Raw genomic sequence first — 25864 nt, 5'->3', positions numbered from 1 at the left:
TATTAAAGAAAAGTAATTGTGAAAAAATGACGTTTTTAGCGGCTAAACTCGAACTTAATACCCACCTTAAAACTTAAAATTTTTCTTTAACAAGTGAAAAAACTTAATTATATCTAATAAGTTTTCTTGAATTTCTCGAAAAATATTTTCTTAGTTTAATAACATCAGCGTGATGCCAGCGTTTGTAATACTGTTTATTTAATATTTTCTAAAAATATTCAAAATTTTCTAAAGTTAACCGAAAGTTTTCTTCCAGGTGGGTTCACTGTTTTTTCAGTGTGTCAAATATAATCTCTCTCCATCCCTCTTTTGTTGGGTTTTCGCTGTAAGCGAACAATTTCCAGTAAACATTTTTTAACGGCGCTAATATCGTAATTTTCGAGTCACAAATCAGAAAATCGTCATTTTTCTATTGTTTTAGAGAAATTCGTTAAAATGCCGATAAATTGGCAACTGGTCTTAAATTTGTTATACTTTGTGGATATAATAACGAATGTAATAAAATAAAAATAACCCATCTTCGTATTTGATGTGCATTATAAAAGAGAACACAACCCAAAAATGCGAGTATGTTCTCTTTCGATAAAAAAGAAAACAAACAAACATTGAGAGAGCTTCCGTTACCATCAATATGAGATGCATGCTCACAGGGCTGCCAATTTTGCCGATTTATCGGCATTTTGACGATTTTTGACTCAAAAAATAGCAGTTTCCGATTTTTGCCTCAAAAAAGACGATATTTACTCCGTTCAATAATGTGGGAAAATCGAGCGAATTCGAAATCTGAACCGATTTTGATGAAATGTTGCTTACTTTAAGGTTTCCTAATTACCTTGCATTAAATTTGATGTCGACCGTTTAGTAAATAGGCTCAACACGACCCCATTGGTTGAAATCTGGCGATACATATAAATGGGGGCCTTATCTAAATTTGATCCGATTTTTCTCCAAATTCAATAGCGCTCGTCCTTGTGCCAAAAAAAAAAAAAAAAAACGCACTGAAGTAAGTTTCATCAAAAGAATTGGACCGGAATCCTGCGAACAATACATAGACAGACCGACCGATGAATCAGTATGTTTTATGGAGTATAAAATCAATATTTCTGGTAGGCACATTTTTGTTCGGATCAAAGTTATTATACCCTAACTACTATGTTGGTTGCGATATAAAATCTGGATGCATTTATTGTGTTTAATGTTTACAAGCTGGAATTTAGAATATGCAAATAGTTACTGGATGGCGTTCGTGTACTTTTCGGATATGCTTACTCAGAATGCGTAACCAAAACATACGTTTAATTTTATTATTATTTAAATTCCCGATTTTTTTTAATGATTTTTAAAATTCAAATGCCGATTATGACGATTTTTTTTGGGAAAAAGTGACGATTTTTCTTAAAATTTTATTGGCAACACTGCATGCGCATCCTCTCCTTGCTCAACAGGTCATTTTATTATCATCCAAAACTAAACTAACAGTTCGATTTTTACGTTCGTATCGTGTAGTTCGTGTTGTGTGTTATAAAAATTTGATATTTTGGTAGTGTTGTGTGTGTTTTTATACCCACCACCATAGCATGGTGATGGGTGTATAATAAGTTTGTCATTCCGTGTGTAACACATCGAAATATCGGTTTCGGACTATATAAAGTATATATATTCTTGATCAGGGAGAAATTCTAAGACGATATAAGCATGTCCGCCTGTCTGTCTGTTGTAATCTCGCTACAACCTTCAATAATGGCGCTATCGTCCTGAAATTTGGTTTGCAGGCAGGTCAAGTTCGAAGATGGGCTATATCGGTCCAAGTTTTGATATAGTCCCCATATAAACCGTTTTCCGATTTGCCTGAAATTGAAAATCTATAGGTACTTGAGAACCATAAAAAGGTGTGCCGAAAATGCTGGCCATTGGTCCATGTTTTGGTATAGCCCACATATAGACCGATCTCCCAATTTTGCTTCTTGGGCTTCTAGAAACTGTATTTAGAGACACTGATCATGAAAATTGCTTGAAACTGAAAGTAAAATTTCCAGAGTTTACTCATCGTATTCATTTAAATAATGGCGGAAGAAATCTACGGATTTAAGATTTTAAATCAAGGCGTTATTTCATCACATACACGATAATTGGTTCTCATAAATCCAGAATCTGATCTAGTCTTCATATGTAGAATCTGGTTGAACTGATTTGCTTGGGAGACAATTTGTCATCAAACCCCCTAATATTCTATATATTATCAAGAAACCTGCTGCGACGGAGAGTTTTCAAAGTAAACTATTATATTTAATTCATGGTGGTGGGTATTTAAGATTCGTCCCGGCCGAACTTACTGCTCTATATACTTGTTTTATTTTATTTCTTCTGTGAACTATAAAACGGTGTTAAAAAACTATACTCATGTCAAACATAATCGTCAAATAATTTGAATAAATCCAATTCGTGTTTTACATGTAAGTTTCTTTACTGTTCTAAATTTTTAAAATGCTTACATAAATTTGTTGTTATTGGAGAAATTTGTCCAATACATAGCTGTTAGACCACTTACGTGCTGTACTTTTGTGGAAGTAATTTTGGTGAGTATGAAATTTTGCGTTATTTATTAAATATTTCTTGTAGTAGGAAAATAAAATAAGATTTGTATTCCTCACACACATACAATCTTGAGCATACATTGCTTGTCATAGACTCTATATTATATAGATGGTTCATCCGTGTCAAACGATGTTTGACAGATCCGAAGATTAAGAATAAACGAAGAAAATAAGAGCACGCTTACATTCTCTTTCGTTTTACTCTTTGTAGTTTGCCAATTTTACACAAAATAAAAACGTTTATGATGCACCAGAGGATTTATAAATAAGTTAATATATTCAAAGTTCATATTTGAACAAAAAATTGTGACCACAACCGCGAAAATACGAAATTTAATTTTGAGCAGCATTGCTCTTTACGAACAACACAAAAGCAAATGCACGAAAATTAATGTTTGGGACTGACTCATTACGAAAAAATCAAAACGAAATGTCAGAAATTTAATTTTTGGAACTGACACATTTTTTTTTAAATGGAATAGTGGATCATCTATGGGCCTGTTCGAAACCGAAACTTTTTACTATGGTGAGATATCAATTTACTTTGGTGAAAAACAATTGCTAATTTTGTGTACTCACTTCTTCAATAAATAAAACTACATTTTGTTCATTTTGATATAATCAAAACATGCCAAGTCTAGTGATGTCGTAAATGTCAAGAATTTTAAACAAATGTCAAATTTCTTACTAGCCCCCTGGGCTAGTGAAATTATACTCACCTCGATTTACGTCAAATTTTTACCAATGCTAGTAAAAAGTTGCGGTTTCGAACAGGCCCTATGTATTATAATGTCTATGGTTATAAAGGGGAACAAAAAAACCCAAAACTGCGAGTGAGAAAATAAGAGTTTAATTTTTTTTTTAACGAAAGAGAACATAAAGTTCTCTTTCGATAAAAAAACATGCAACACAAACACTGAGAGTTTCCGTTGCCGCCAACATTAGTTGCATGCGTTTAATATCCGCTTCTTCTCCTTAGCCAACAGGTTATTTTATTAAGATCCAAAATTGAAACTATCAGCAAGTTTTTTAGTCCTGCACCATTTAGTTGGTTTTGTGTGTCACGATAACTTTCCACGGACAATATTTTTGTACGTTTGTGTTTTACTTTATTTCTTCAGTCGACTCATAAGCGTAGGAAGGCCTCTGGGGAGGGGGCTTAGACCCCCCCCCCAGAAAAATTTTAGCCCCCCCCAGAATTTGAAAACCTATTTACGATTTTACATTTTTCTAAAAATTAAACAAGTATATACAACCGTACAAAGTTCCGCTATAGACTTTCATGCACAATCGAATTACTTTGGTTGTGGTAGCAGTTGCCGATGGCAATGTTTGAAATCTGATATTTATAAAATAAATCTGTGGTTGAACTTTTGATTTAGTTGAATAACTAAAGCTCCTTTATTATTTTGTTTAGTCTGGTTTAGTCAATTTAATTAAAAAAATAGTAATTGATTCTATTCTTTCATAAATTAATATCTTAATAATGCTGCAAAAAAAAGCATAGCCAAAAAGAAGTGAACATGTTCTTTTTGGGTCCGGAAGTGGTGCAAAATTGGCGGAGAGGCGATGAATGTAATATGAAATTGTCATTGAACGAATGTCCACCGTTTCAACAGCCGTTGCAATGAATTTGCATCACTTCTTAAGTTGTGATCCAAATTCAGTGTTTTGAATGTGAATTAAAAAATTTTGTTATATTTTCCCAAATAATTAATTTTTATATTTTTTATGATTTTTAATGCATTCTAACGCTTGTTTGAAACGTTTTCCCTCGAATATTTGCATAAATTCTATAAAAATTTCTATAATGAATTTAGCATTTTTGTGGCAAAATTTGAATAATTTGTACCATTTGATTTATTCTTACTTTTTTTTACAGAAAACAAAAAATTACGCATTAAAATATGAAAAAAATGAAGTAAAAAAACTTCCTGTGTAGTTAAAATAATTAACTTCTTTGTGAGAACATTTCTGGAAGTGCTTTTAAAGTTGTGCCTTTAGAACTACTCCCAATTTTTTGCTGGGAAAAGTGTGGAACTACTTTTAGTTGCTTTATTATAAATTAATTGTCGAGTTATTTTTATGCCTATATTGTTATTAATTTTTATGAAATAAAACATTAATTGAACCTATAAGTTCAGCCTATAAATTTTCAGCTAGGGGGGGCTATAGGAAAATTGTCTAGCTACGCTAATGAGTGGACTACATAACAACGTTAGATAACTATTTATACACATGACAAACATTCTCGCCAAATACCATTGTGTTGACTAAACTACAATGGTTTTAAAGCTGAGATCAAAACAACAAATAAAATTTTATTTCTATAGAAAATTTTGACAAAATTTTATTTCTATAGAAAATTCTGTCAAAAGTTTATTTAAAAAGAAAATTTATGAAGAAGTACCTTTTTGCAAAATCTACCAAAATCAAGAATTCTACAAATCTACAAAACCACTTTTTAAAACAAATCTGCCACTTTTTATTCCGAATGCCACTTCATGTTACTTCTCAACGGCTGCATGTAGTTCAGCTACTGTAGGGATTTAAGCTGAAATAAAACAGCCGCACCGCAATAAAAATTAACCTCAAATTTAGAGATGTTACCCCAATATTGTTTATAATCTTTTATTTATTCCATATCAATGTGTCATAGTTAAAGTTCATATGAAATTTAATGCATTACAAAATTTGCCAAACCATTCCATTTTTCAGTGAATGAAATAATATCGCCAACTTCACTTGTTGGCGATAATTTTATGGCCACCGAAAACTTACTCCAAACATCACGATTTGCTTGTCGCACGGATGATTGAAACGTGACCGGTTGACGACCACGTACTGGATATCCACTTAAAATACAAGCAACATCATTTGCTCCCAAGCTGGATTCATAAAGGCCACGATCATCGATAGGTAAAACCTGAAAATAAAATTATATATAATAATTACATAATAAACAAATTAATTAATACTACCTGATCAACTTGCTGATCCATGCTAACGGCTAATACCCACTCTCTGACCTCTTCGTGTAGACTTGGATCATTTTTCAAGTGAATCTCTTCGGGTATTGGTACTGAGTTTGGAAAATCGGTTGCTGCTAAATCGGAGTGGTCAACTAAATTGCCTGAACCATCTTCTATGGCCTCACATACATCAAGATAATGGTTAAGCATAACAAAAGCTTCTGCTTCTCGTCCCGAATTACGTAAATCCATGCCAGCTTCATAGAATCCTTTATCTACGGGTATTATATCCGTGTATCGTAGCAGGGCAATCGATATGCGAACAGCTATAGGATGTAGAGCTTGAACATGACGACAGGCGCTACGAGTACTGTAATAGTGGGCTATCACCAGATATTTTTCAATGCTCTGACATATGGATGCTTGGGAATAGTCTGACGAACGTAAAGCCTATTCGAAAATATAGAAATAGGGGTTTTAATGAGATTTTTTTCAAAATGGGGATACGTCGTCCAATCTTGATTTTTGACGTAGCGATTTTCGATTTTTTTATTTTTTCTCAGCATAAAAAACACATTTTTCGTTAAAGTTCGGGAAATTTTAACATCAAAAGTCAATTTTATTCTATTTTCGAAAATATCTAAATTTTATCTTTATGATTGCAAATGTAGACTTGGGCTGACAAGGCCCAACTATTCGAGATATATATCCCAGATATTAGCCACACTATAAGTTATATTCGAAGACATAATAGCTGTAATGCTAGCTTGCTAATGCGATCGATACAGTGCAACCTCCCAAACTTGATCACTCTGAAAACCGGACACCTCTCAAATGTGGACAGTTGTTTGGGGACGTTTGCTATATTAGCACATTAAAAATAAACTGTTATAACTGAACTTTACAAATACAGACATTTCGTGCGAATATCATGGAACTTGAGGAACTGACGTAGTCTAATATCGATAAGCTAGGGGAAATTTATGAGTACGTAAAAGGTATTGTGGTGGAATAAGCAACAATGGATCTTTCCTTTCTCATACAATGAAGGTCTACCAAATCGGAAAAGCAGTGTTATATTCCTCTTTGGGCGTATTTCTATACCTCTGAAGAATTCCAGCTGGCTTCAGATCGCGCTTTTAAGGAGCTACCACCACGGATGCCACAGTTTGTAGAATTCTACCAAAAATGGTAGACTTTCTACTGTTTGGTTGGTTGGTAGAATTCTTAAAATTTTGAAAAAAATTTCTACAGAAATAAAATTTTTGAAAAATTTTCTACAGAAATAAAATTTTTGAAAAATTTTCTATAGAAATAAAATAAAATAACATTTTCTAAAGAAATAAAATTTTGACAAAATATTCTCCAGAAATAAAATTTTGATAAAATTTTCTATAGAAAAAAAATGTTGACAAAATTTTCTATACAAACAAAAAAAAAAAAAAATTTGAGAAAATTTTTTATAGAAATAAAATTTTGACAAAATTTTCTAAAGATATAAAATGTTCACAAAATTTTCTATAGAAATAAAAAGTTGACAAAATTTTCTATAAAAATATATACAGAATTAATATATTTTTTTTAAATAAAATTGTCACAACATTTTCTATAAAAATAAAATTTTGACAACATTTTCTATAAAAATAAAATTTTGACAAAATTTTCTATAGAAGTAAAAAAAAATTGGCAAAATTTTCTAAAGAAATAAAATTTTGACAAAATTTTCTATACAAATAAAATTTTGACAACATTTTCTATAAAAATAAAAAGTTGACTAAATTTTCTATAAAAATATATATAGAATTAATATTTTTTTTTTGAAATAAAATTGTCACAACATTTTCTATAAAAATAAAATTTTGACAAAATTTTCTAAAGAAATAAAATTTCGACAAAATTTTCTGTAGAAGTAAAAAAAAATTTGACAAAATTTTCTAAAGAAATAAAATGTTGACAAAATTTTCTATAGAAATAAAAATTTTTTAAACAAATGAAGTTTTGAAAAAATTTTCAATAGAAACAAAATTTTGAAAAAATTTCAGTAGAAACAAAATTTTGAAAACATTTTCTATAGAAACAAAATTTTGAAAACATTTTCTATAGAAATAAAATTTTGACAAAATTTTCTATAGAAATAAAATTTTGGCAAAACTTTCTATAGACATAAAATTTTGGTAAAATTTTCTATAGAAATAAAATTTTGGCAAAACTTTCTATAGACATAAAATTTTGTTAAAATTTTCGATAGAAATAAAATTTTGACAAAATTTTCTAAAGAAATAAAATTATGACAAAATTTTCTAACGAAATAAAATTTTGACAAAATTTTCTAAAGAAGTAAAATAAAATGGCAAAATTTTCTGTAGAAATAAATTTTTGACAAAATTTTCTATAGAAGTAAAAAAATTGGCAACATTTTTGCAGAAATAAAATTTTGACAGAATTTTCTCTAGAAATAAAATTTTGACAAAATGTTCTATAAAAATAAAAAGTTGACAAAATTGTCTATAAAAATAAAAAAGTTGACAAAATTTTCTATAGAATTAAAATTTTGGCAAAATTTTCTAACGAAATAAAATTTTAACTAAATTTTCTATAGAAATAAAAATTTTCTAAAGAAATAAAGTTTTGAAAAAATGTTCAATAGAAACAAAATTTTGAAAAAATTTCTGTAGAAAAAAAAATTGAAAACATTTTCAGTAGAAACAAAATTTTGAAAACATTTTCTATAGAAACAAAATTTTGAAAACATTTTCTATAGAAATAAAATTTTGACAAAATTGTCTATAAAAATAAAATTTTGGCAAAACTTTCTATAGACATAAAATTTTAACAAAATTTTCCAAAGAAATACAATTTTGAAAAAAATTTCTAAAGAAATAAAATTTTGACAAAATTTTCTAAAGAAATAAAATTTTGACAAAATTTTGTTAAGAAATAAAATTAAAAAAAAAATCAATAGAAACAAAATTTTCTATAAATTCAATATTTTTAAAAGTTTTAATTTTCGTGTTAAGTCCTACCAAAAACCAAAATAGGAAGTTTTTTATGTTTTTTTTTATTTTATAGATTTTTTGTAAAATTTATTTATTTTGTAGATTTTTGGTAAAATTTTCTTAACATTTTGATAGATTATGTTCGACACGAGTGGCAACCGTGGCTACCACCCCTCTTTCATATTGCTGAGAAGAATTTCTACTGTGATATCTCGATGCTGAGTCCACAATTAGTTTTTCAGCGATGGCGTATCTTCTCTCAGTAATGATGATAATATCAATGGATGACTCTTGACATATCGAAGGCATTCGATACGGTCAGATATGCCACACTGTTCGAGGACATCGAAAAAAACATCCCCACCGGCAGAAACCAAATGTTGGTTTTCTAATTGTCTCTGCGGCCACCAGTAGCACGTGGAATTTAGATATAGAAAGTCGAAATCTCGTAGGGTGAAATAGGGCGTTCCCCAAGGTGAATTGATATGTTTTATTCAAACTTCTCCTGATCGGTTAACATCTACTTTGCTGATCTTACCAGTCAATTCGCTGCTAGAAATTTGAAAATATTCGACACCAAATCCCCTGCCACACTATTCACTACGTGGGCAGCAGTAGTACAAACAACTACTACATGCAAGAACTCGAGAGTCACATACAACGCACTTTTTACGCCGTTTGTTCACGCCACTGCAATTTGTGATAAGCTCAACTTATAGGAACTCGCATGCTGGCAACACTTGCTTACCTATATGGCAATGGGCCGGTAAGCGGTTGAACTATGCTGCACCCGTGTGGACAACTCAGACAACTGACTGCAGTGGAACAACATAAATACTTATTCTTAAAATTGCTACAGGGTGCCTTCACAGTACTCCCCTGGAGACCAAAATTCTCTCCGTTGGAAGATATAATAACATGTTGGAAAATCGGTATCTTTTGGGTTGTTATCGTAGTAAACATATCACAACTTTGTGGATAGATATGAAAGATATTTAATTTCTAGAGTGCGATATCCAGGTTTGTAAAAGAAAGTCAGACATGTCTGAACAGGATTCATTAGGATAATATAGATGAGGCGGTGAGAAGCTACAAGATTAAAGCTGTTGTCGGAGTCCGACCCGGGAGGAAATAAACCTTCAATGGTAGACCAATGTATTTTTGGCTTAACAACAACAACAACTATTTCAGACGAATGACAATCTAGCCAACCAGTACAAAACTTCCTAGGAGGTATTTACCTACCTGTAACAATCGGTAAAGAAAATCTCGTAATTTTCTCCATAAGCCATCCAAACATTCCTCTTCGCGTAGTGAAAAACAATCTAAAGCAATTCTAGTGTAGATATTGAAATTCGCTTCCAATGGCGGAGCACCGTAGTTCATGTATAAACCAAGAGCAGAAATACTATCACCATCACGGATAAGTTGAGCGGCATATAGGGCAACATATTTGTGTAAAACGGGCGAACTGACTTGTTGGGCTTTGTCCAAACAACGTTGCCATTGTCCTTGTTCGGCCAACATATCCAGGGCACTAATGATATCTGAAAAGGGAATCAGTGAAGGATTGAAGTGAAATCTAATCTCCCAATTATCTACCTATATCTGCCAATTGTTCCACATTGCCTTCACTTTTGAGCCTTGTTTTCTGTTGTAGTTCCACATAGGCCATCAGCTCGGGATCTAGTTCTTTGGCCAGCCGCCTAGCCTTGGACCATTGTTCGGCTTTAATGAAAACATCCACAGCTTCTTTAGGCATTTCGGCGGCCAAATATAATTGAGCCGCAGGGCCTATTTGTTTTATTTGCAGTAGACGAGGGCCAAGTTGATTGGCTACCTCTATGGCATCTCGTCCTTCCAAGAATTGATTGCATATCTCGGCTGCTCGCAGTAAAGCTCGTTCAACTGTTGACGCATCTTCGGCATTAGTGTGATCGATTTGCAAGAGACATTCTGCTGCCTTTCGGAAATCTTCCTTTTTGGCAAATTCAGCTGCTTTCTGCAGATAGGATCTAGAATCGTTAGATTGACTTCCAGAGCCCCCACCACCACCTCCAGATGTGCCACTTCGTCTTTGCTCTTGCAAATGTAAACGTCTAAGATCATTTAGGGCAGCCGGGAAGTGGTCTTCCGCTATGCGTATGGCCTCGTCAAACATTCCTTCGTTTTTGTAATATTCTGTAATGAGATCGGGTCGATGGGCCCTTAGCATTAGATCTTCATAGTCGGAGAAATTTTTCGTCTCTAAAGCCGCATTTGCTTGGCTAATAAGAATCTCTGTTACAGCCTCAGGCAAATGACTTTCAGCCACATTCAGAGCGGCTGTCCAATCTCCCGCGTGGGTATACATAAGAATGGCCTCACGGGGTTTATTGGCCTTGATGAACTCAGCTTCGGCTTGTTCAAATTTGCCCTCATCCTCAAGAGCCATAGCTATTTTGAGATGGACCTCATCGGTAGATTTGCCAGCGAACCGACAAAGATCCATGGCAAAATCAAATTGACCCGAATCACAGGCGAAGCCGACAGCTGTGTCCAACAAAGCCAATTTGTTGAGGAGTCTAACAGCACTCTCGACAGGCATGGATTTTGCCCACATATAGGCCACCTGGTTGCTGGCCCCATCAGTGCCTTTTTGTTTGGCCACGCGATAGCCATCTTCCCAGCGTCCAGCTGAACAATACATATGAACCACAGATTTCCAATCACTAGCGGCCAAGTAGTGAACTTCGGCATTTTTAAATTTCCCCTTCGTTTCCAAAGTGCGGCCCAAGTGTTGATGGGTACTCTCGAGTAAATCTTTGTGATAGCGCTCTACCAAACGAATCATGGAATCGTAGAGCTCACGTCGTTTATACATGGCAATGGCCAAGTCCGGTTCATTGACAGCCAATAGGACTTTCTCAGCATCTCGATATTTTCCTTGCTCTTCCAGGCTACCAGCTAAGTTGACAAATAAATCACGCATTTCTTCGGATTTCAAATATTTTTCTCCAATTGCATAAGCCTTTTCCCATTTTCCATGACGATTTAGAAGCTCAATTGCTTCCTTGAAGAGATTTGCCCGAACCAAGAGATCTTCGGCCCCCTCTATATCTCCAGCGAAAGCCAAATGTTTTGACAAATCTAAGGCGTAACGTTGTATCTCTTCCGGTTCATCTAAAACTTTGGCGATTTGAACAGCTTTACGCCATTGTTTGGCTCCCACAGCAGCTTCCAATGCTTTTTGGGTGGCACCAGCTTCGATATAATGGTTTATGGAAGCATCAAGTTGCTTGCGAGCCACTAACCAATCACCCCATTCTTCTTCGAGGGAAGTTACTTCGTCGGGCGCCAGTTGGCGGGCTAAGTCCAAAGCCCTTGCAAATGCTCCACCTTTACGATATAATGTCAAGGCAGCCTCGGGCCTTGACAAGCGATGGGCTATATCGCCAGCCATCTCAAAAAGTTCTAATTAATGAAGAGTGCAATTAGAAATTATAATCTTGTGGAGGGGAGATTATATACATACATACCTGAATTTACTAAACCTTCGGTGACTTTCATCATTAATGAATGATCTTCCATTAGGTGAGGTATTTTTAAAGCCAATCTTGCGGCACGGGCAGGTTTGTTAGCTTTCAAGAACAAAGTCATGGCTTTTTCCACTTCCCCCTGATCTTCTAGAACTTGACCAGCTTTCTCCTCCTGACCGGTCGTTAGAAGAAACGACATTTGTTCCTCTTTCAATTGTGCCGCACTCAAATAACCCCTACGCTCTGCTAAGCTAACAGCTTCATCCCACATTCTTAATTTCTTATACATTTCCAAAGCTGCTTCCAAATTACCTTGTTCCAAATAAATTCTTTCGGCCGATCGTAAATCCGATGAGAGTAAAGCCAATTTTGCCCGAACTTCGGGACATTGTATACCAGGAGATCCTGTGGATTCTTCAAACTTATCAGCCTCCTCAATCATTTCATTTAAAAAGAAAGCCTTCGAAACATTCCCGAGGGCAGCATAACAACGTTGGGCAACTCTCAAGTTTCCATCTTCCATAGAGATTATGGCTAAATTATGCCACATTGCCTTGGCAGCTGGCTTATCACCAAGAGTTTCTAGAAAATGTATTGCCCTACCGAAATCACTGTCATTAACTGCTGTACCAAATTCCACCAATCCCTCATCCAGTTGGTAAGTGTGCTCTGATGGTCCTTCCTGGGAACAGACCATTGTGCGACCCTGTGAATAAAGTTGCAAAAGTGTTAAAATAAAAAAAAATATTTCAAGGTATATAAATTTTCTCAAATGATGCGTTTGACCTTTTTCTTCAAGTTTTAACAGAAATATGTTTATATTTATATTTGTATACCCTCCACCATAGGATGGGGGTATATTAACTTTGTCATTCCGTTTGTAACACATCGAAACATTGCTCTAAGACCCAATAAGTATATATTCTTGGTCGTGGTGAAATTCTGAGTCGATTTGAGCATGTCCGTCCGTCCGTCCGTCTGTTGAAATCACGCTAACTTCCGAACGAAACAAGGTATCGACTTGAAACTTGGCACAAGTAGTTTTTATTGATGTAGGTCGGATGGTATTGCAAATGGGCCATATCGGTCCACTTTTACGTATAGCCCCCATATAAACGGACCCCCAAATTTGGCTTGCGAGGCCTGTAAGAGAAGCAAATTTCATCCGATCCGGCTGAAATTTGGTACATGGTGTTAGTATATGGTCTCTAACATCCATGCAAAAATTGTTCCACGTCGGTCCATAATTATATATAGCCCCCATATAAACCGATCCCCCGATTTGGCATGCAGAGCCTCTAAGAGAAGCAAATTTCATCCGATCCGGCTGAAATTTGGTACATGGTGTTAGTATATGGTCTCTAATAACCATGCAAAAATTGGTCCACATCGGTTCATTTGGCTGGTGGAGCCTCTAAGAGAAGCAAATTTCATCCGGTCAATAATCATATATTTGCCCCATATAAACCGATCCCCAGATTTGACCTCTGGTGCCTTTTGGAGAAGCAAAATTCATCCGATCTGGTTGAAATTTGGTACGTGGTGGTAGTATATGATATTTAACAACCATGCCAAAAGTGGTCCATATCAGCCCATAATCATATATAGCCCCCATATAAACCGATCCCGAGATTTGGTTTTGGAGCCTCTTGGAGGAGCAAATTTCATCCGAGTCAGTTGAAATTTGGTACATTGTGCTAGTATATGGCCGTTAACAACCATGCCTAACTAGGTCCATATCGGTCTATAGTTATATATAGCCCTCAGATAAATCGATCCCCAATCACACAAAAATTGGTCCATATCAAGTTAATAATTCTATATAGCCCCGATGTAAGCGACCCCCATACTTCAATTCTGGCTCTCTACGTACCGTGCAAAAGTCCATGTCGATTCGTAATTATTTGTAGTAATTATTTGTATACATAACTGTTTTGTCTAATATATGCCACGTATTGACTAACTCACAATTTAGAAAACGATGTTAAGAAGTTTTAAGATACCACAACCCAAGTAGTTCGATTGTGGATGGCAGTCTTTCGTAGAAGTTTCTACGCAATCCATGGTGGAGGGTACATAAGATTCGGCCTGGCTGAACTTACGGCCATATATACTTGTTAATTATTTAACAAGTATATATGGCCGTAAGTTCGGCCAGGCCGAATCTTATGTAGTCTCCACCATGGATTGCGTAAAAATTTCTACTAAAGACGGCCATCCACAATTAAATTACTTGGGTTGCGGCCGATGGCAAGGCATTTTAAAACTTCTTAACATCATCTTCTAAATTGTAAGTTAGTCCATGCGGGATATATAGTAGACAAAAGAAAGGTCGATTAAATCGTACATATTCAGTTCTTGACCGGTATATATAGGGAAGAAATAGTTACGAACCGATATGAACTTTTGTGCGGTAATTATAGAGCCAGAATTCAAATATTGGGGTCGCTTTATATGGGGGATATATACAATTATGAACACGAGTCTTCCAAAAATGGCAGATTTTTTACTGCTTGGTAGATTGGTAGAATTCTTGATGTTTTGCACGGTTTTGGAAAATATTCCTCTCCAACTACGAAATGCTTCATAAAATATTTTTACAAAATTTTCTACAGAAATAAAATTCTGTCAAAATTTTCTATAGAAATAAAATTTTGACAACATTTTCTATAGAAATATAAAATTTTGGCAAAAGTTTCTATGGCAGTAAAATTTTTGTAGATTATTTTTTTGGCTCGAGTGGCAATAGTGGTTTTTCTGTAATTGGGGATCGGTTTATTTGGGGGCTATATATAATATAGATCGATACGGACCAATTTTGGCATGGTTGTTATCGGCCATACACTAGCGAAATGTACCAAATTTCACCCGGATCGGATGAATTTTGCTCCTTCAAGAGGCTCCGGAGGTCAAATCTGATGATCGGTTTATATGGGGGCTGCATATAATTATAGACCGATGTGGACCAATTTTTGCATGGTTGTTAGAGACCATATACCAACACCATGTACCACATTTCAGTCGGATCGGATGAAATTTGCTTCTCTTTGAGGCTCCGAGGGCCAAATATGGGGATTGGTTTATATGGGGGCTATATATTTATGAACCGATGTGGACCAATTTTTGTATGGTTGTTGGAGACCATATACCAACACCATGTACCATATTTCAGCCAGATCGGATGAAATATGCTTCTCTTAGAGGCTCCGCAAGCCAAATCTGGGGATCGGTTTATATGGGGGCTATGTAATTATGAACCGATGTGGACCAATTATTGTATGGTTGTTGGAGACCATATACCAACACCATGTACCAAATTTCAGCCAGATTGGATGAAATATAAGTCTTTTGGAGGCTCCGCAAGCCAAATCTGGGTCCGTTTATATGGGGGCTATACGTAAAAGTGAACCGATATGGCCCATTTGCAATACCAAGTTTCAAGTCGATAGTTTGTTTCGTTCGGAAGTTAGTGTGATTTCAGCAGACAGACGAACGGACATGCTTAGATAGACTCAGAATTTCACCACGACCCAGAATATATACACTTTATGGGGTCTTAGAGCAATATTTCGATGTGTTACAAACGGAATGACAAAGTTAATAACAGGTTGGCTGATAAGTCCCCGGTCTAACAAAGAAAAACACATTTTTTTGTCAAAATTCGTTTTTATTATTCAACATAGTTCCCTTTAAGAGCGATACAACGATTATACCGACCTTCCAATTTTTTTATACCATTTTGGTAGTACTCCTTCGGTTTTGCCTCAAAATAGGCCTCAGTTTCGGCGATCACCTCTTCATTGCAGCCAAATTTTTTCCCTGCGAGCATTCTTTTGAGGTCTGAGAACAAGAAAAAGTCGCTGGGGGCCAGATCTGGAGAATATGGTGGGTGGGGAAGCAATTCGAAGCCAAATTCATGACTTTTTGCCATCGTTCTCAATAACTTGTGGCACGGTGCGTGGTCTTGGTGGAACAACGCTTTTTATACCCTCCATCATACACTGGTAGAAAAATGTTTCGTACTATTAACGAACGGTCTTCGTTGATTATTTTTTGTTAATATTACGAAATTTTTCGTTATAAGAACGAAAGTGATCGTTAATACAACGAAATCAACCATTTTGTATTTTGGTTTTTCGTTATATTAATGAAACACGTTTCGTTAATATTACGAATATTATACTTTGTAATTTTTTCAAGAATTAGAATAAAAAATTTTTCCACGATGAAATTATTATAATCATTTGCACATAGATAGTAACTTTTGGAAACTTTTAGCCCTTAAAACAGTCGTTTTATATACTTCGAAACTGGAATTGAAAATTTCATTTATAAAACGAAAGAGATCGTTAATATAATGATATGGATCGTTAAAAAATAAATTTTAAATTGTTATATTTCGTCATATTAATGAAATATGTTCATTAATAATACGAATGGGAGTTTGAGTATTTCTGCCTCTCCATACTCTCTTTCTAATACGTCTCTCCTTACTCTCTCTAATAGGTCTGTAGCGTCTATCATAGACTATAGACTTTAGATAGATGATCCACTATTCTCTTTAAAAAAAATGTGTCAGTTCCAAAAATTAATTTTCTGACATTTCGTTTTGATTTTTTCGTAAAGAGTCAGTCCCAAACATTAATTTTCGTGCATTTACTTTTGTGTTGTTCGTAAAGAGCAATGCTGCTCAAAATTAAATTTCGTATTTTCGCGATTTTGGTCACAATTTTTTGTTCAAATATGAACTTTTAATATATTAATTTATTTATAAATCCTCTGTTGCATCATACACGTTCTAATTTTGTGTAAAATTGGCAAACTACAAAAAGGAAAACGAAAGAGATTGTAAGCGTGCTCTTATTTTTCTCGTTTATTCTTAATCTTCGGAACTATCAAAAATAGTTTGACACTCATGGCTCATCTATCTAAAGTCTATAGTCTATGGCGTCTATGTAATTTGTACATACACATCTAAACATGGCAATAAGCACATGTTTGCGTGTGCGTCTTGAAAAACAAACGGTAAAAAGTTCAACAGAAAACTTGTCTTATGGGCAAACCTTAACAACATTTGCGTTCTTTTCGCTGAAGAGTGCACAGGCTCATTACAGTTTCATTGTGAATAATAAACATAGATGGTGGGTGAGTTAAATTGGTTGTTTTTTGTATATTCGCAAGAAATTTAGTGTAAATTTTTAATCTTTAGTGAAAATGCCACGGGGAAGTGAACTTTGAAATGAAGAAGGCGGAACAATTACCGTAATGAACCTTGGTTGCAAAAATAAATTGGATAAATTGACACGGCGATACGATTATCATTTTTTGGTCTTAGAAATTAGAGGATTTTTTTCTTAAGTGAAAGTCACACTATATGATTATTAAATTACTTAATTTATCAATAAATATTATTTCCTACTGTACGAGTATATAAATCCTATTTCAAAGATCTTAACAAAAATAATACACTACCAATGACTACACTCAAATGCAATAATTGGTTGGCTTTCATTAATATAACGTTTGTGTTCATTTATACAACGTTCGCCTTTCATTCATACAATGAAAAAACTGGGTTCATACAATGAATGATTTTCGTTCATACAACGTATAAACTGCATCCATACAATGAATAAATTTCATTCATACAACGAATAATATTCGTTAATACAACGAAAAGGCTACGTAATAGCAACGTAATCATTCGTTAATACTACGAAATGTATTCCATAAAGGGTTTCGTAAATATAACGTAAAATTACGTTGTTATAACGAAATGCTACGTTGGCTGACTTTTAATGAAGAATTTCGTTAATACAACGTAGAAATTCATCGTATTAACGAAACTTTTTCTACCAGTGTAAGATGGGGGTATATTAACTTTGTCATTCCGTTTGTAACACATCGAAATATTTCTCTAAGACCCCATAAAGTATATATATTCTGGGTCGTGGTGAAATTCTGAGTCGATCTAAGCATGTCCGTCCGTCCGTCCGTCCGTCCGTCCGTCTGTTGAAATCACGCTAACTTCCGAACGAAACAAGCTATCGACTTGAAACTTGGCACAAGTAGTTGTTATCGATGTAGGTCGGATGGTATTGAAAATGGGCCATATCGGTCCACTTTTACGTATAGCCCCCATATAAAGGGACCCTCAGATTTGGCTTGTGGAGCCTCTAACAGAAGCATATTTCATCCGATCCGGCTGAAATTTGGTACATGGTGTTGGTATATGGTCTCTAACAACCATGCAAAAATTGGTCCATATCGGTCCATAATTATATATAGCCCCCATATAAACCGATCCCCAGATTTGGCTTGTGGAGTCTCTAAGAGAAGCATATTTCATCCGATCCGGCTGAAATTTGGTACATGATGCTCGTATATGGTCTCTAACAATCATGCAACAATTGGTCCACATCGGTCCATGATTATATATAGCCCCCATATAAACCGATCCCCAGATTTGGCTTACGGAGCCTCAAAGAGAAGCAAATTTCATCCGATCTGGCTGAAATTTGGTACATGATGTTGGTATATGGTCTCTAACAACCATGCAAAAATTGGTCCATATCGGTCCTTAATTATATATAGCCCCCATATAAACCGATCCGCAGATTTGGCTTGTGGAGCCTCAAACAGAAGCAAATTGCATCCGATCCGGCTGAAATTTGGTACATGGTGTTGATATATGGTCTGTAACAATCATGCAAAAATTGGTCCACATCGGTCCATAATTATATATAGTCCCCATATAAACCGATCTCCAGATTTGGCTTGCGAAGCCTCAAAGAGAAGCAAATTGCATCCGATCCGGCTGAAATTTGGTACATGGTATTGGTATATGGTCTCTAGCAACCGTGCGAAAATTGGTCCACATCGGTCCATAATTATATATAGCGCACATATAAACTGATCCCCAGATTTGGGTTGCGGAGCCTCTAAGAGAAGCAAATTTCATCCGATCCGGCTGAAATTTGGTACATGGTATTGGTATATGGTCTCTAGCAACCGTGCAAAAATTGGTCCATATCGGTCCATAATTATATATAGTCCCCATATAAAACGTTCTCCAGATTTGACCTCCGGAGCCTCTTGGAGGAGCAAAATTCATCCGATCCGGTTCAAATTAGGAACGTGGTGTTAGTATATGGTCGCTAACAACCATACCGAAATTGGTCCAATCACACAAAACTTGAAACTAGAGCCAAAAATAATCTACCAAAATTTTATTTCTATAGAAAATTTTGTCAAAATTTTATTTCTAGAGAAAATTTTGTTAAAATTTTATTCGGTTCATAATAAAATTTTCGTCATTGTTAAAATTTTATTTCTATAGAAAATTTTGTTCAAATTTTATTCGGTTCATAATCATGGTTGCCACTCGAGCCAAAAATAATCTACCAAGATTTTATTTTTTAGAAAATTTTGTCAAAAGTTTATTTCTATAGAAAATTTTGTTAAAATTTTATTTCTGTAGACATTTTTGTCAAAATTTTCTTTCTATAGAAAATTTTGTGAAAATTTTTATTTCTATAAAAAATTTTGTGAAAATTTTATTTCTATAGAAAATTTTGTTAAAATTTTATTTCTGCAGAAAATTTTGTCAAAATTTTATGTCTACTTTGTCAAACTGAATTATATACGTATTGGATCGATCTTTTTCGATTTAATATATACCACGTATGGACTTACATACAATTTAGAAGATGGTGTTAGGAGGTTTTAAGATACCTTGCCATCGGCAAGCGTTACCGCAACTTAACTGCCACTTGTAGGTGGCAGTGTTTAGAAGAAGTTTCTACGCAATCCATGATGGAGGGTACATAAGCTTCGGCTTGGCCGAACTTACGGCCGTATATACTTGTTTCTTCTTCATATGGGGCCGATTTGCCGCGATTTCGACCTTCAAACGCTCCAATAACGCCATATATTAGTCACTGTTGATGGTTTTTCTCTTCTCAAGATAATCGATAAAAATTATTCCATGCGCATCCCAGAAAACAGAGGCCATTACTTTGCCAGCGGACTTTTGAGTCTTTCCACGCTTTGGAGACGGTTCACTCAGCCGACTGTCGATTGGACTCAGGAGTGTTGTGATGGAGCCATGTTTCATCTATTGTCACATATCGACTGAAAAACTCGGGTGTATTACGAGTTAACAGCTGCAAACACCGCTCAGAATCATCAACACGTTGTTGTTTTTGGTCAAATGTGAGCTCGCGCGGCACCCAACACGTTCCTTTGATATCTTTAGGGCCTCTGCTATCTCGATCAACTTCATTTTAGGTCATTCAAAATCATTTTGTGGATTTTTTTGATGTTTTCGTCGGTAACCAACTCTTTCGGGCGTCCACTGCGTTCACCGTCCTCCGTGCTCATTTCACCACGCTTGAATTTTGCATACCAATCAATTATTGTTGATTTCCCTGGGGCAGAGTCCGGAAACTCATTATCAATCCAAGTTTTTGCTTCCACCGTATTTTTTCCCTTCAAAAAACAGTATTTTATCAAAACACGAAATTCCTTTTTTCCATTTTTTTTTTCACAATAACAAAAGTTGCTTCACAAAAGACGCTCTATCTCACAAACTAATTGACTTACAGACGTCAAATTTTGACACGAATCATTTGAAGGTTGGTACTATATAAAAATATTATGCATTTAATAGTAGCGACGCCATCTATGTGTCAGACCGGGGACTTATCAGCCAACCTGTGTATAACAGGTGGAGGGTATAAAAAAGTAATCGCGGCCTTACTGGATGTTAACGTTTTGCAAATTAATTTTTAGTAGTTATGATAGATATGGGCTGGGTTATAAAGAATTGCAGCTCTGCATTGATTTTGAACTGGGTCCATAATTTAGAAATGTTGTGTTAGTTGTAAGAATAACATATTTGAGACATGGTCTCATAAAAAGGAAGCAGTGTTGCCGTTGTGCCATTTTAGTGGCTAATTGACCTCTTTTTTCAAGCGGTGAATTTGGTTGCTACATGTTGTGTGCTGTAGTGACATGTACAGCTGTTGCCGTGCTATAACTCTTCCAGAATTCATCTTGAAGGTTAACATATGGAAAATTCACCACAAGACTGGGGAGGAGTAATGCTTTGGCTACGATTCACCCCAGCTTGGCCTTGTTTGGCTTTAGTAGTGGAATGGCTCTACTAATAAGGAATGATTCCAACGACAATTTAAGGAGCCTGGTCAAGTTCTCAACTCCTGGTATTCCCAGGTATTTACGATGTTACTGATATTGGTAATTTTGATTATGGTAAATTGTTTTGTAACGCCGGCTCTCCTTTTTGCTCTCACTGTCAGCATGCTCAGTAAATTGTCGGTTAAAAAGCTTAGTGCATCTATTCGGCCAGTCACCGTCGCGGTGCCAAAAGTAACTGAGATCCCATCGTCCAATTTAGCTTGGTTAAATAGGGCTCTTACTGTTGACTTCAACTTAACTGTGCGTTACATTGCTCTAGGAACTCTAATCGTTGTTACGTTTGAGATCATCGACTATCTCACTAATATCTAGTCGGTTAAGTCCCGGAACACCCTCCAGGGAAGGAGAAAATGGAGCGGTCGACGGTATAGCCTCTGAAGTTGGATGATAAACAGAGATGGTCTGTATCAAACTTTTTTAGGTTTGCGACTGTCGTAAAGTTGTAAACGTCGTAAACGTCACATACGCGTCGTAAATGTAGAAAAAGTAAAAAAAGTCGCAAACTGAAAATACTTTAGTCGCGTCAGCTAGGCAGCGAATGCGAGACGATGGTATGTGCGAAGAAGTTTCAATTCTTAGGAATATTCACAATTTTCGGTTTTAGTCCCCGCATTTTCCCTATTGCCTTTTGCACGAGTACAGGGTAACCGTGGATTTTCTCGTCCTTTCTTAGCTTTCAAGTTCAGTCTCCTGTCTAATATAACCCCAAGGTATTTTGCACACTTACCAATGGGAATTTCGATACCACCTAAGAAAATAGGCTTGACCATGGGAAAACTTTCACAAATTTCTGCAGAAACTCACAGCGAACGCTGTCAAAATAAATTAAAAAATGTTCAGGATTTCTTCTATTCAAAATTTGGTTTTCTACAGTAGGTTTACGACTTTTGCGACATACGTATTATACCGTCGCAAATGTATGTCGCAAAAGTCACAGTTTGTGACAGGCCAACCCTGATGATAAACATTCGGTTAATGGAGAGAATTATGGGAAGGTGATCTGATCCCTGTGAAATGAAGGGTTGGCAAACCACGTCATTTATCAGATCGGGCGACGGTAACAATATGCTTGCAATCGTCCATAATTATCATGGATCTCTTCGTTCACCGTGCAAAGTGACGAGTCATAAATCTCCACTGCCAAAGATATGCCTTTGTGGGCTTACTTACCCAGGACATAATGCCAAATTCATGGTGGCCATTGAAGTCTCTTAGCACCAATCGGTTATGATCGCATAGCAGCCGATCAATGTTCGGGGTGTAACCTGCAGCACACCTACCAATCCATGGTACATATACATTCTATATATTTATTTCGGCCAGTAGAGATCACTAGCGTCTGACAAAGGAGATATTGGTCTATACTGCCCGGAACGGTGCGATATGAAACGCAGGACATTCTATCCATCGTAGTGGAGTAAATAGGAAGCGTTTAAGTTCATCTCTAGGATCGGCTTATTCGCTTCGGATTCCTAAAATCTGCAGTCTTACCAATCTTTCCTCGGAGCCCGTTGCAATTATATTGCAAAAATGATGCTTTGGAGGGTATTATTATTTCTGGACGTAGTGTGAAGACCCAAAGCTGCTGTCATTGCTACAACATCATGCCACATTGTCAGTCTAGAAATCGCAAATCGGACGATACGCATATAGATAATGAAGCGAGGGAGATCCAAAGCTAGATCAATTCATTAGGTTATTCTGAGTCGAACATTATTTTAGCGAGCGGATATCATCTTAATGAAAACTTTTCTTCAAATTGATAATAACTTCATTGGCTTAAGTTTAATTACATTTTCTTATGTTTTCATCCGAATGGAATTTAGTTTTAAAATTTCCATCAATAACTTACCCCTTCGCGTATGACCTCCAATACTTCGCCACGTATGGGCATCAATGTCAAATGTTCGGGTAAATCAATGTTATACCAAATGGCCAAATTATTATTGCTTTGTGCCACCACGACATCACTCTGGGGCACCCATTGTACAAATGAGATATTGTTGAGTAATGTCTGTTTTTTACCACTATAAATATCGATTAGTATGAGGCGCATTTTCTTGTCACGAAATAGAAGTTTATGGGCTGTCTCGCTTAGTTCAATCCAATCGATTTTGGTTTCATGGTTAACCTGTCCAATAATCATTTGATTAATTAGGTCCACCACACAAATTGTTTTGGCATCCAAGAGGAAAGCCAATTTCTTATTATCCCTGGAAGGAGCAGACACATTAATATCTACACAAATGGGAATTGACTCTAAAAGGCATACGTTGTAGTTCCTCTTTCATTGAGACGCACCGATATAACATGCGGATTTACAAACTCCGTTCTAACTGAACCCAAAATTTGAGGTTCTCCATATTCGACCAGACTCAATTCACCAACATTGAATATTAAACAAACAGTGGGATTTTCAAAATAAAATCTTTCATGACGTCCCGATGCTGTCCAGGGTACCTCCGAGACTAAATTCCTCGTAAGATCACAAAGTATAAGAGATTCCTCGGTTCGAGCTACCAGATAGTTATCTTTGCCCATAATTCGAACATCATCGATTTCCAAACCCAATTGTGATTCAATGGTCATTTGTTCATGGGGTTCTTGCATTGATCGCACCAATAACTGACTTGGGGCTACGAAAATCAACTCGAATTTATCCTGCCATATTGTGCGTTTCAATACCGACTCGAATACGATTACAGCACCAGTGACACTGGACATGGCCAGCCTATTAAAAGAGTATGGAAGAAAAAAAGCAAAAAGAAAAAAGTGTAAAGTCAGGCGGGATCGATTATATATTATGCCTAAATTTAGGAATATATTGGGGCAGACTTAAAGAATGCTTAAAAATATACTATGTTCCAATTTTAAAGATGATCGGCTAGTAAATAATCGCATATGAGTCAAAATGTTGAAATCAGTCGATACATATAAAGGGTGATTTTTTAACTTATTGTTTTGGCGACATTGGTTTAAATCGCTGACGCACAGTGGTTCCAAAACGCTTTTTTTGAAAAATTCTGCAACTTTCCCTAGTGGGTCCACGGGATGACCGGTAGGCGTTGAAAGTTGGTCACCTCGGGTGTATAAAATTTTGTTTTAGGTACCAAATCTGATTTTTCTTCTCCACTCCGCGGAGAGGAAACATTGCTATCATCTCTAGATTCTTATTACGAAAATATATCGCAATTTGAATTTCTTATATGCATTCCACAGTGGAGAATGCATTATTTATTTAGCAGGCTCCATATTTAATTATTTTGTATCTTCTTCCATGCAATTACCACATCATATCAATGTCGTCAATAAAATCTTTATCTGAGACTGTATACTTACCTAGCACCATCTCTTCTCCATAGTAAACAGGTAACTGTATAAAAGAAATGTATATCCTTGGTAGCACTCTCACTCCACGCTGCTAGGCGGGGACTCCAAGTGAATATGCGTATGCGGTCGAAACTTCCAAATGCCACAGCCTGTCCGTTGGGACTACAGGCAGCTACAGTAAATTCACGTTCACCGTCCGTACGTGAGTAATCAAAAGTGCGAACTTGACGTCCCTAAAGTGTTTGGAAAGATATTTTTTCATTACTTAAATCTGGATGAACAACCTCAGTTCATACATTGAATTGCGGGGACAATTTTTATTACATATTTATGGTTATAACAAAGAGCCTTTAAGAATGTGATTTGTGCAATGGACCTCAATAGACTGCTTCAAACGCTTACACCTACTTACCATAGAATCATAGAAGACAATACGTTGATCACAACCTCCCACACAGAATCCACCTTGAGGCCAGGCTAGTGCAAATGGTGGCACTGGATGTTGAATTATACGGCCAGATGGCTCATTGCCATCATCGATGAGAAAGAAACGTATAATGGTGCCATCATTGTGCCCAGATAGAAATGCCGTACCCTTGGTATTGGGGGCCAATGAAACACAAATACTTTCGGCCCCATAAAGACTTTGAGATTTATTTGTTTTACAGTGTAAAGCTCGCACTTTGCCATCATCAAGACCTGAAAGGGATTTTAAATGGCAAAATTTGTGCGTCAATATCAGGAGAAATATTGACAAATTTGTCTATAGACTAAAAAGTTTTATAAAATTTTAGTTAGAAATAAATTTTTACAAAATGTTTAATAGAAATAAAATGTTGACAAAATTTTTTATGGAAATAAAATTTTGACAAAATTTTCCATAGAAATAAAATGTTGACAAAATTTTCTATAGAAATAAAATTTTGACAAAATTGTCGGTGAAATGAATTTTTAACAAAATTTTGCTACAGAAATAAAATTTTAACAAAATTTTCGATAGAAATAAAATTTTGACAAAATTGTCGGTGAAATTAATTTTTAACAAAATTTTGCTAAAGAAATAAAATCTTAACAAAATTTTCTATAGAAATAAAATGTTGACAAAATTTTCGATAGAAATACAATTTTGACAAAAATATCTATAGAAATAAAATTTTTACAAAATTTTCTATAGAAATAAAATTTTGACAAAATTTTCTACAGAAATAAAATTTTTACAAAATATTCTGTAGAAA

General features: G+C 35.4%; 2 protein-coding genes across 2 annotated transcripts in view; one reads left to right on the top strand and one right to left on the bottom strand.

The window, feature by feature from the left end:
- Positions 1-1514: 1514 nt before the first annotated feature.
- Positions 1515-25864, top strand: part of dpr20 (defective proboscis extension response 20) — a 376137-nt gene continuing 351787 nt past the window's right edge. Inside the window, exon 1 of the mRNA XM_075307662.1 lies at positions 1515-2576. The gene's annotated coding sequence lies outside the window, so the exon portion shown is untranslated. The remainder of the gene's footprint in view (positions 2577-25864) is intronic.
- The window catches only part of Oseg2 (intraflagellar transport protein Oseg2), a 37242-nt gene continuing 16587 nt past the window's right edge, over positions 5210-25864 (bottom strand). Inside the window, exons 3-11 of the mRNA XM_075305745.1 lie at positions 25042-25328; positions 24639-24862; positions 23572-24030; positions 23152-23512; positions 12081-12786; positions 10165-12015; positions 9808-10109; positions 5576-6016; positions 5210-5520 (exon numbers count right to left, since the gene is read on the bottom strand). Coding sequence (XP_075161860.1) covers positions 5272-5520; positions 5576-6016; positions 9808-10109; positions 10165-12015; positions 12081-12786; positions 23152-23512; positions 23572-24030; positions 24639-24862; positions 25042-25328 — 4880 coding nt within the window. The 3' untranslated portion in view covers positions 5210-5271. The remainder of the gene's footprint in view (positions 5521-5575; positions 6017-9807; positions 10110-10164; positions 12016-12080; positions 12787-23151; positions 23513-23571; positions 24031-24638; positions 24863-25041; positions 25329-25864) is intronic.

Source organism: Haematobia irritans, chromosome 4, assembly GCF_050003625.1.
Source record: "Haematobia irritans isolate KBUSLIRL chromosome 4, ASM5000362v1, whole genome shotgun sequence".
In the NCBI taxonomy this organism is placed as follows: domain Eukaryota; kingdom Metazoa; phylum Arthropoda; class Insecta; order Diptera; family Muscidae; genus Haematobia; species Haematobia irritans.
Note: the sequence above shows the minus strand (reverse complement) of the source record. Positions and strands in the feature narration are given on the sequence as shown.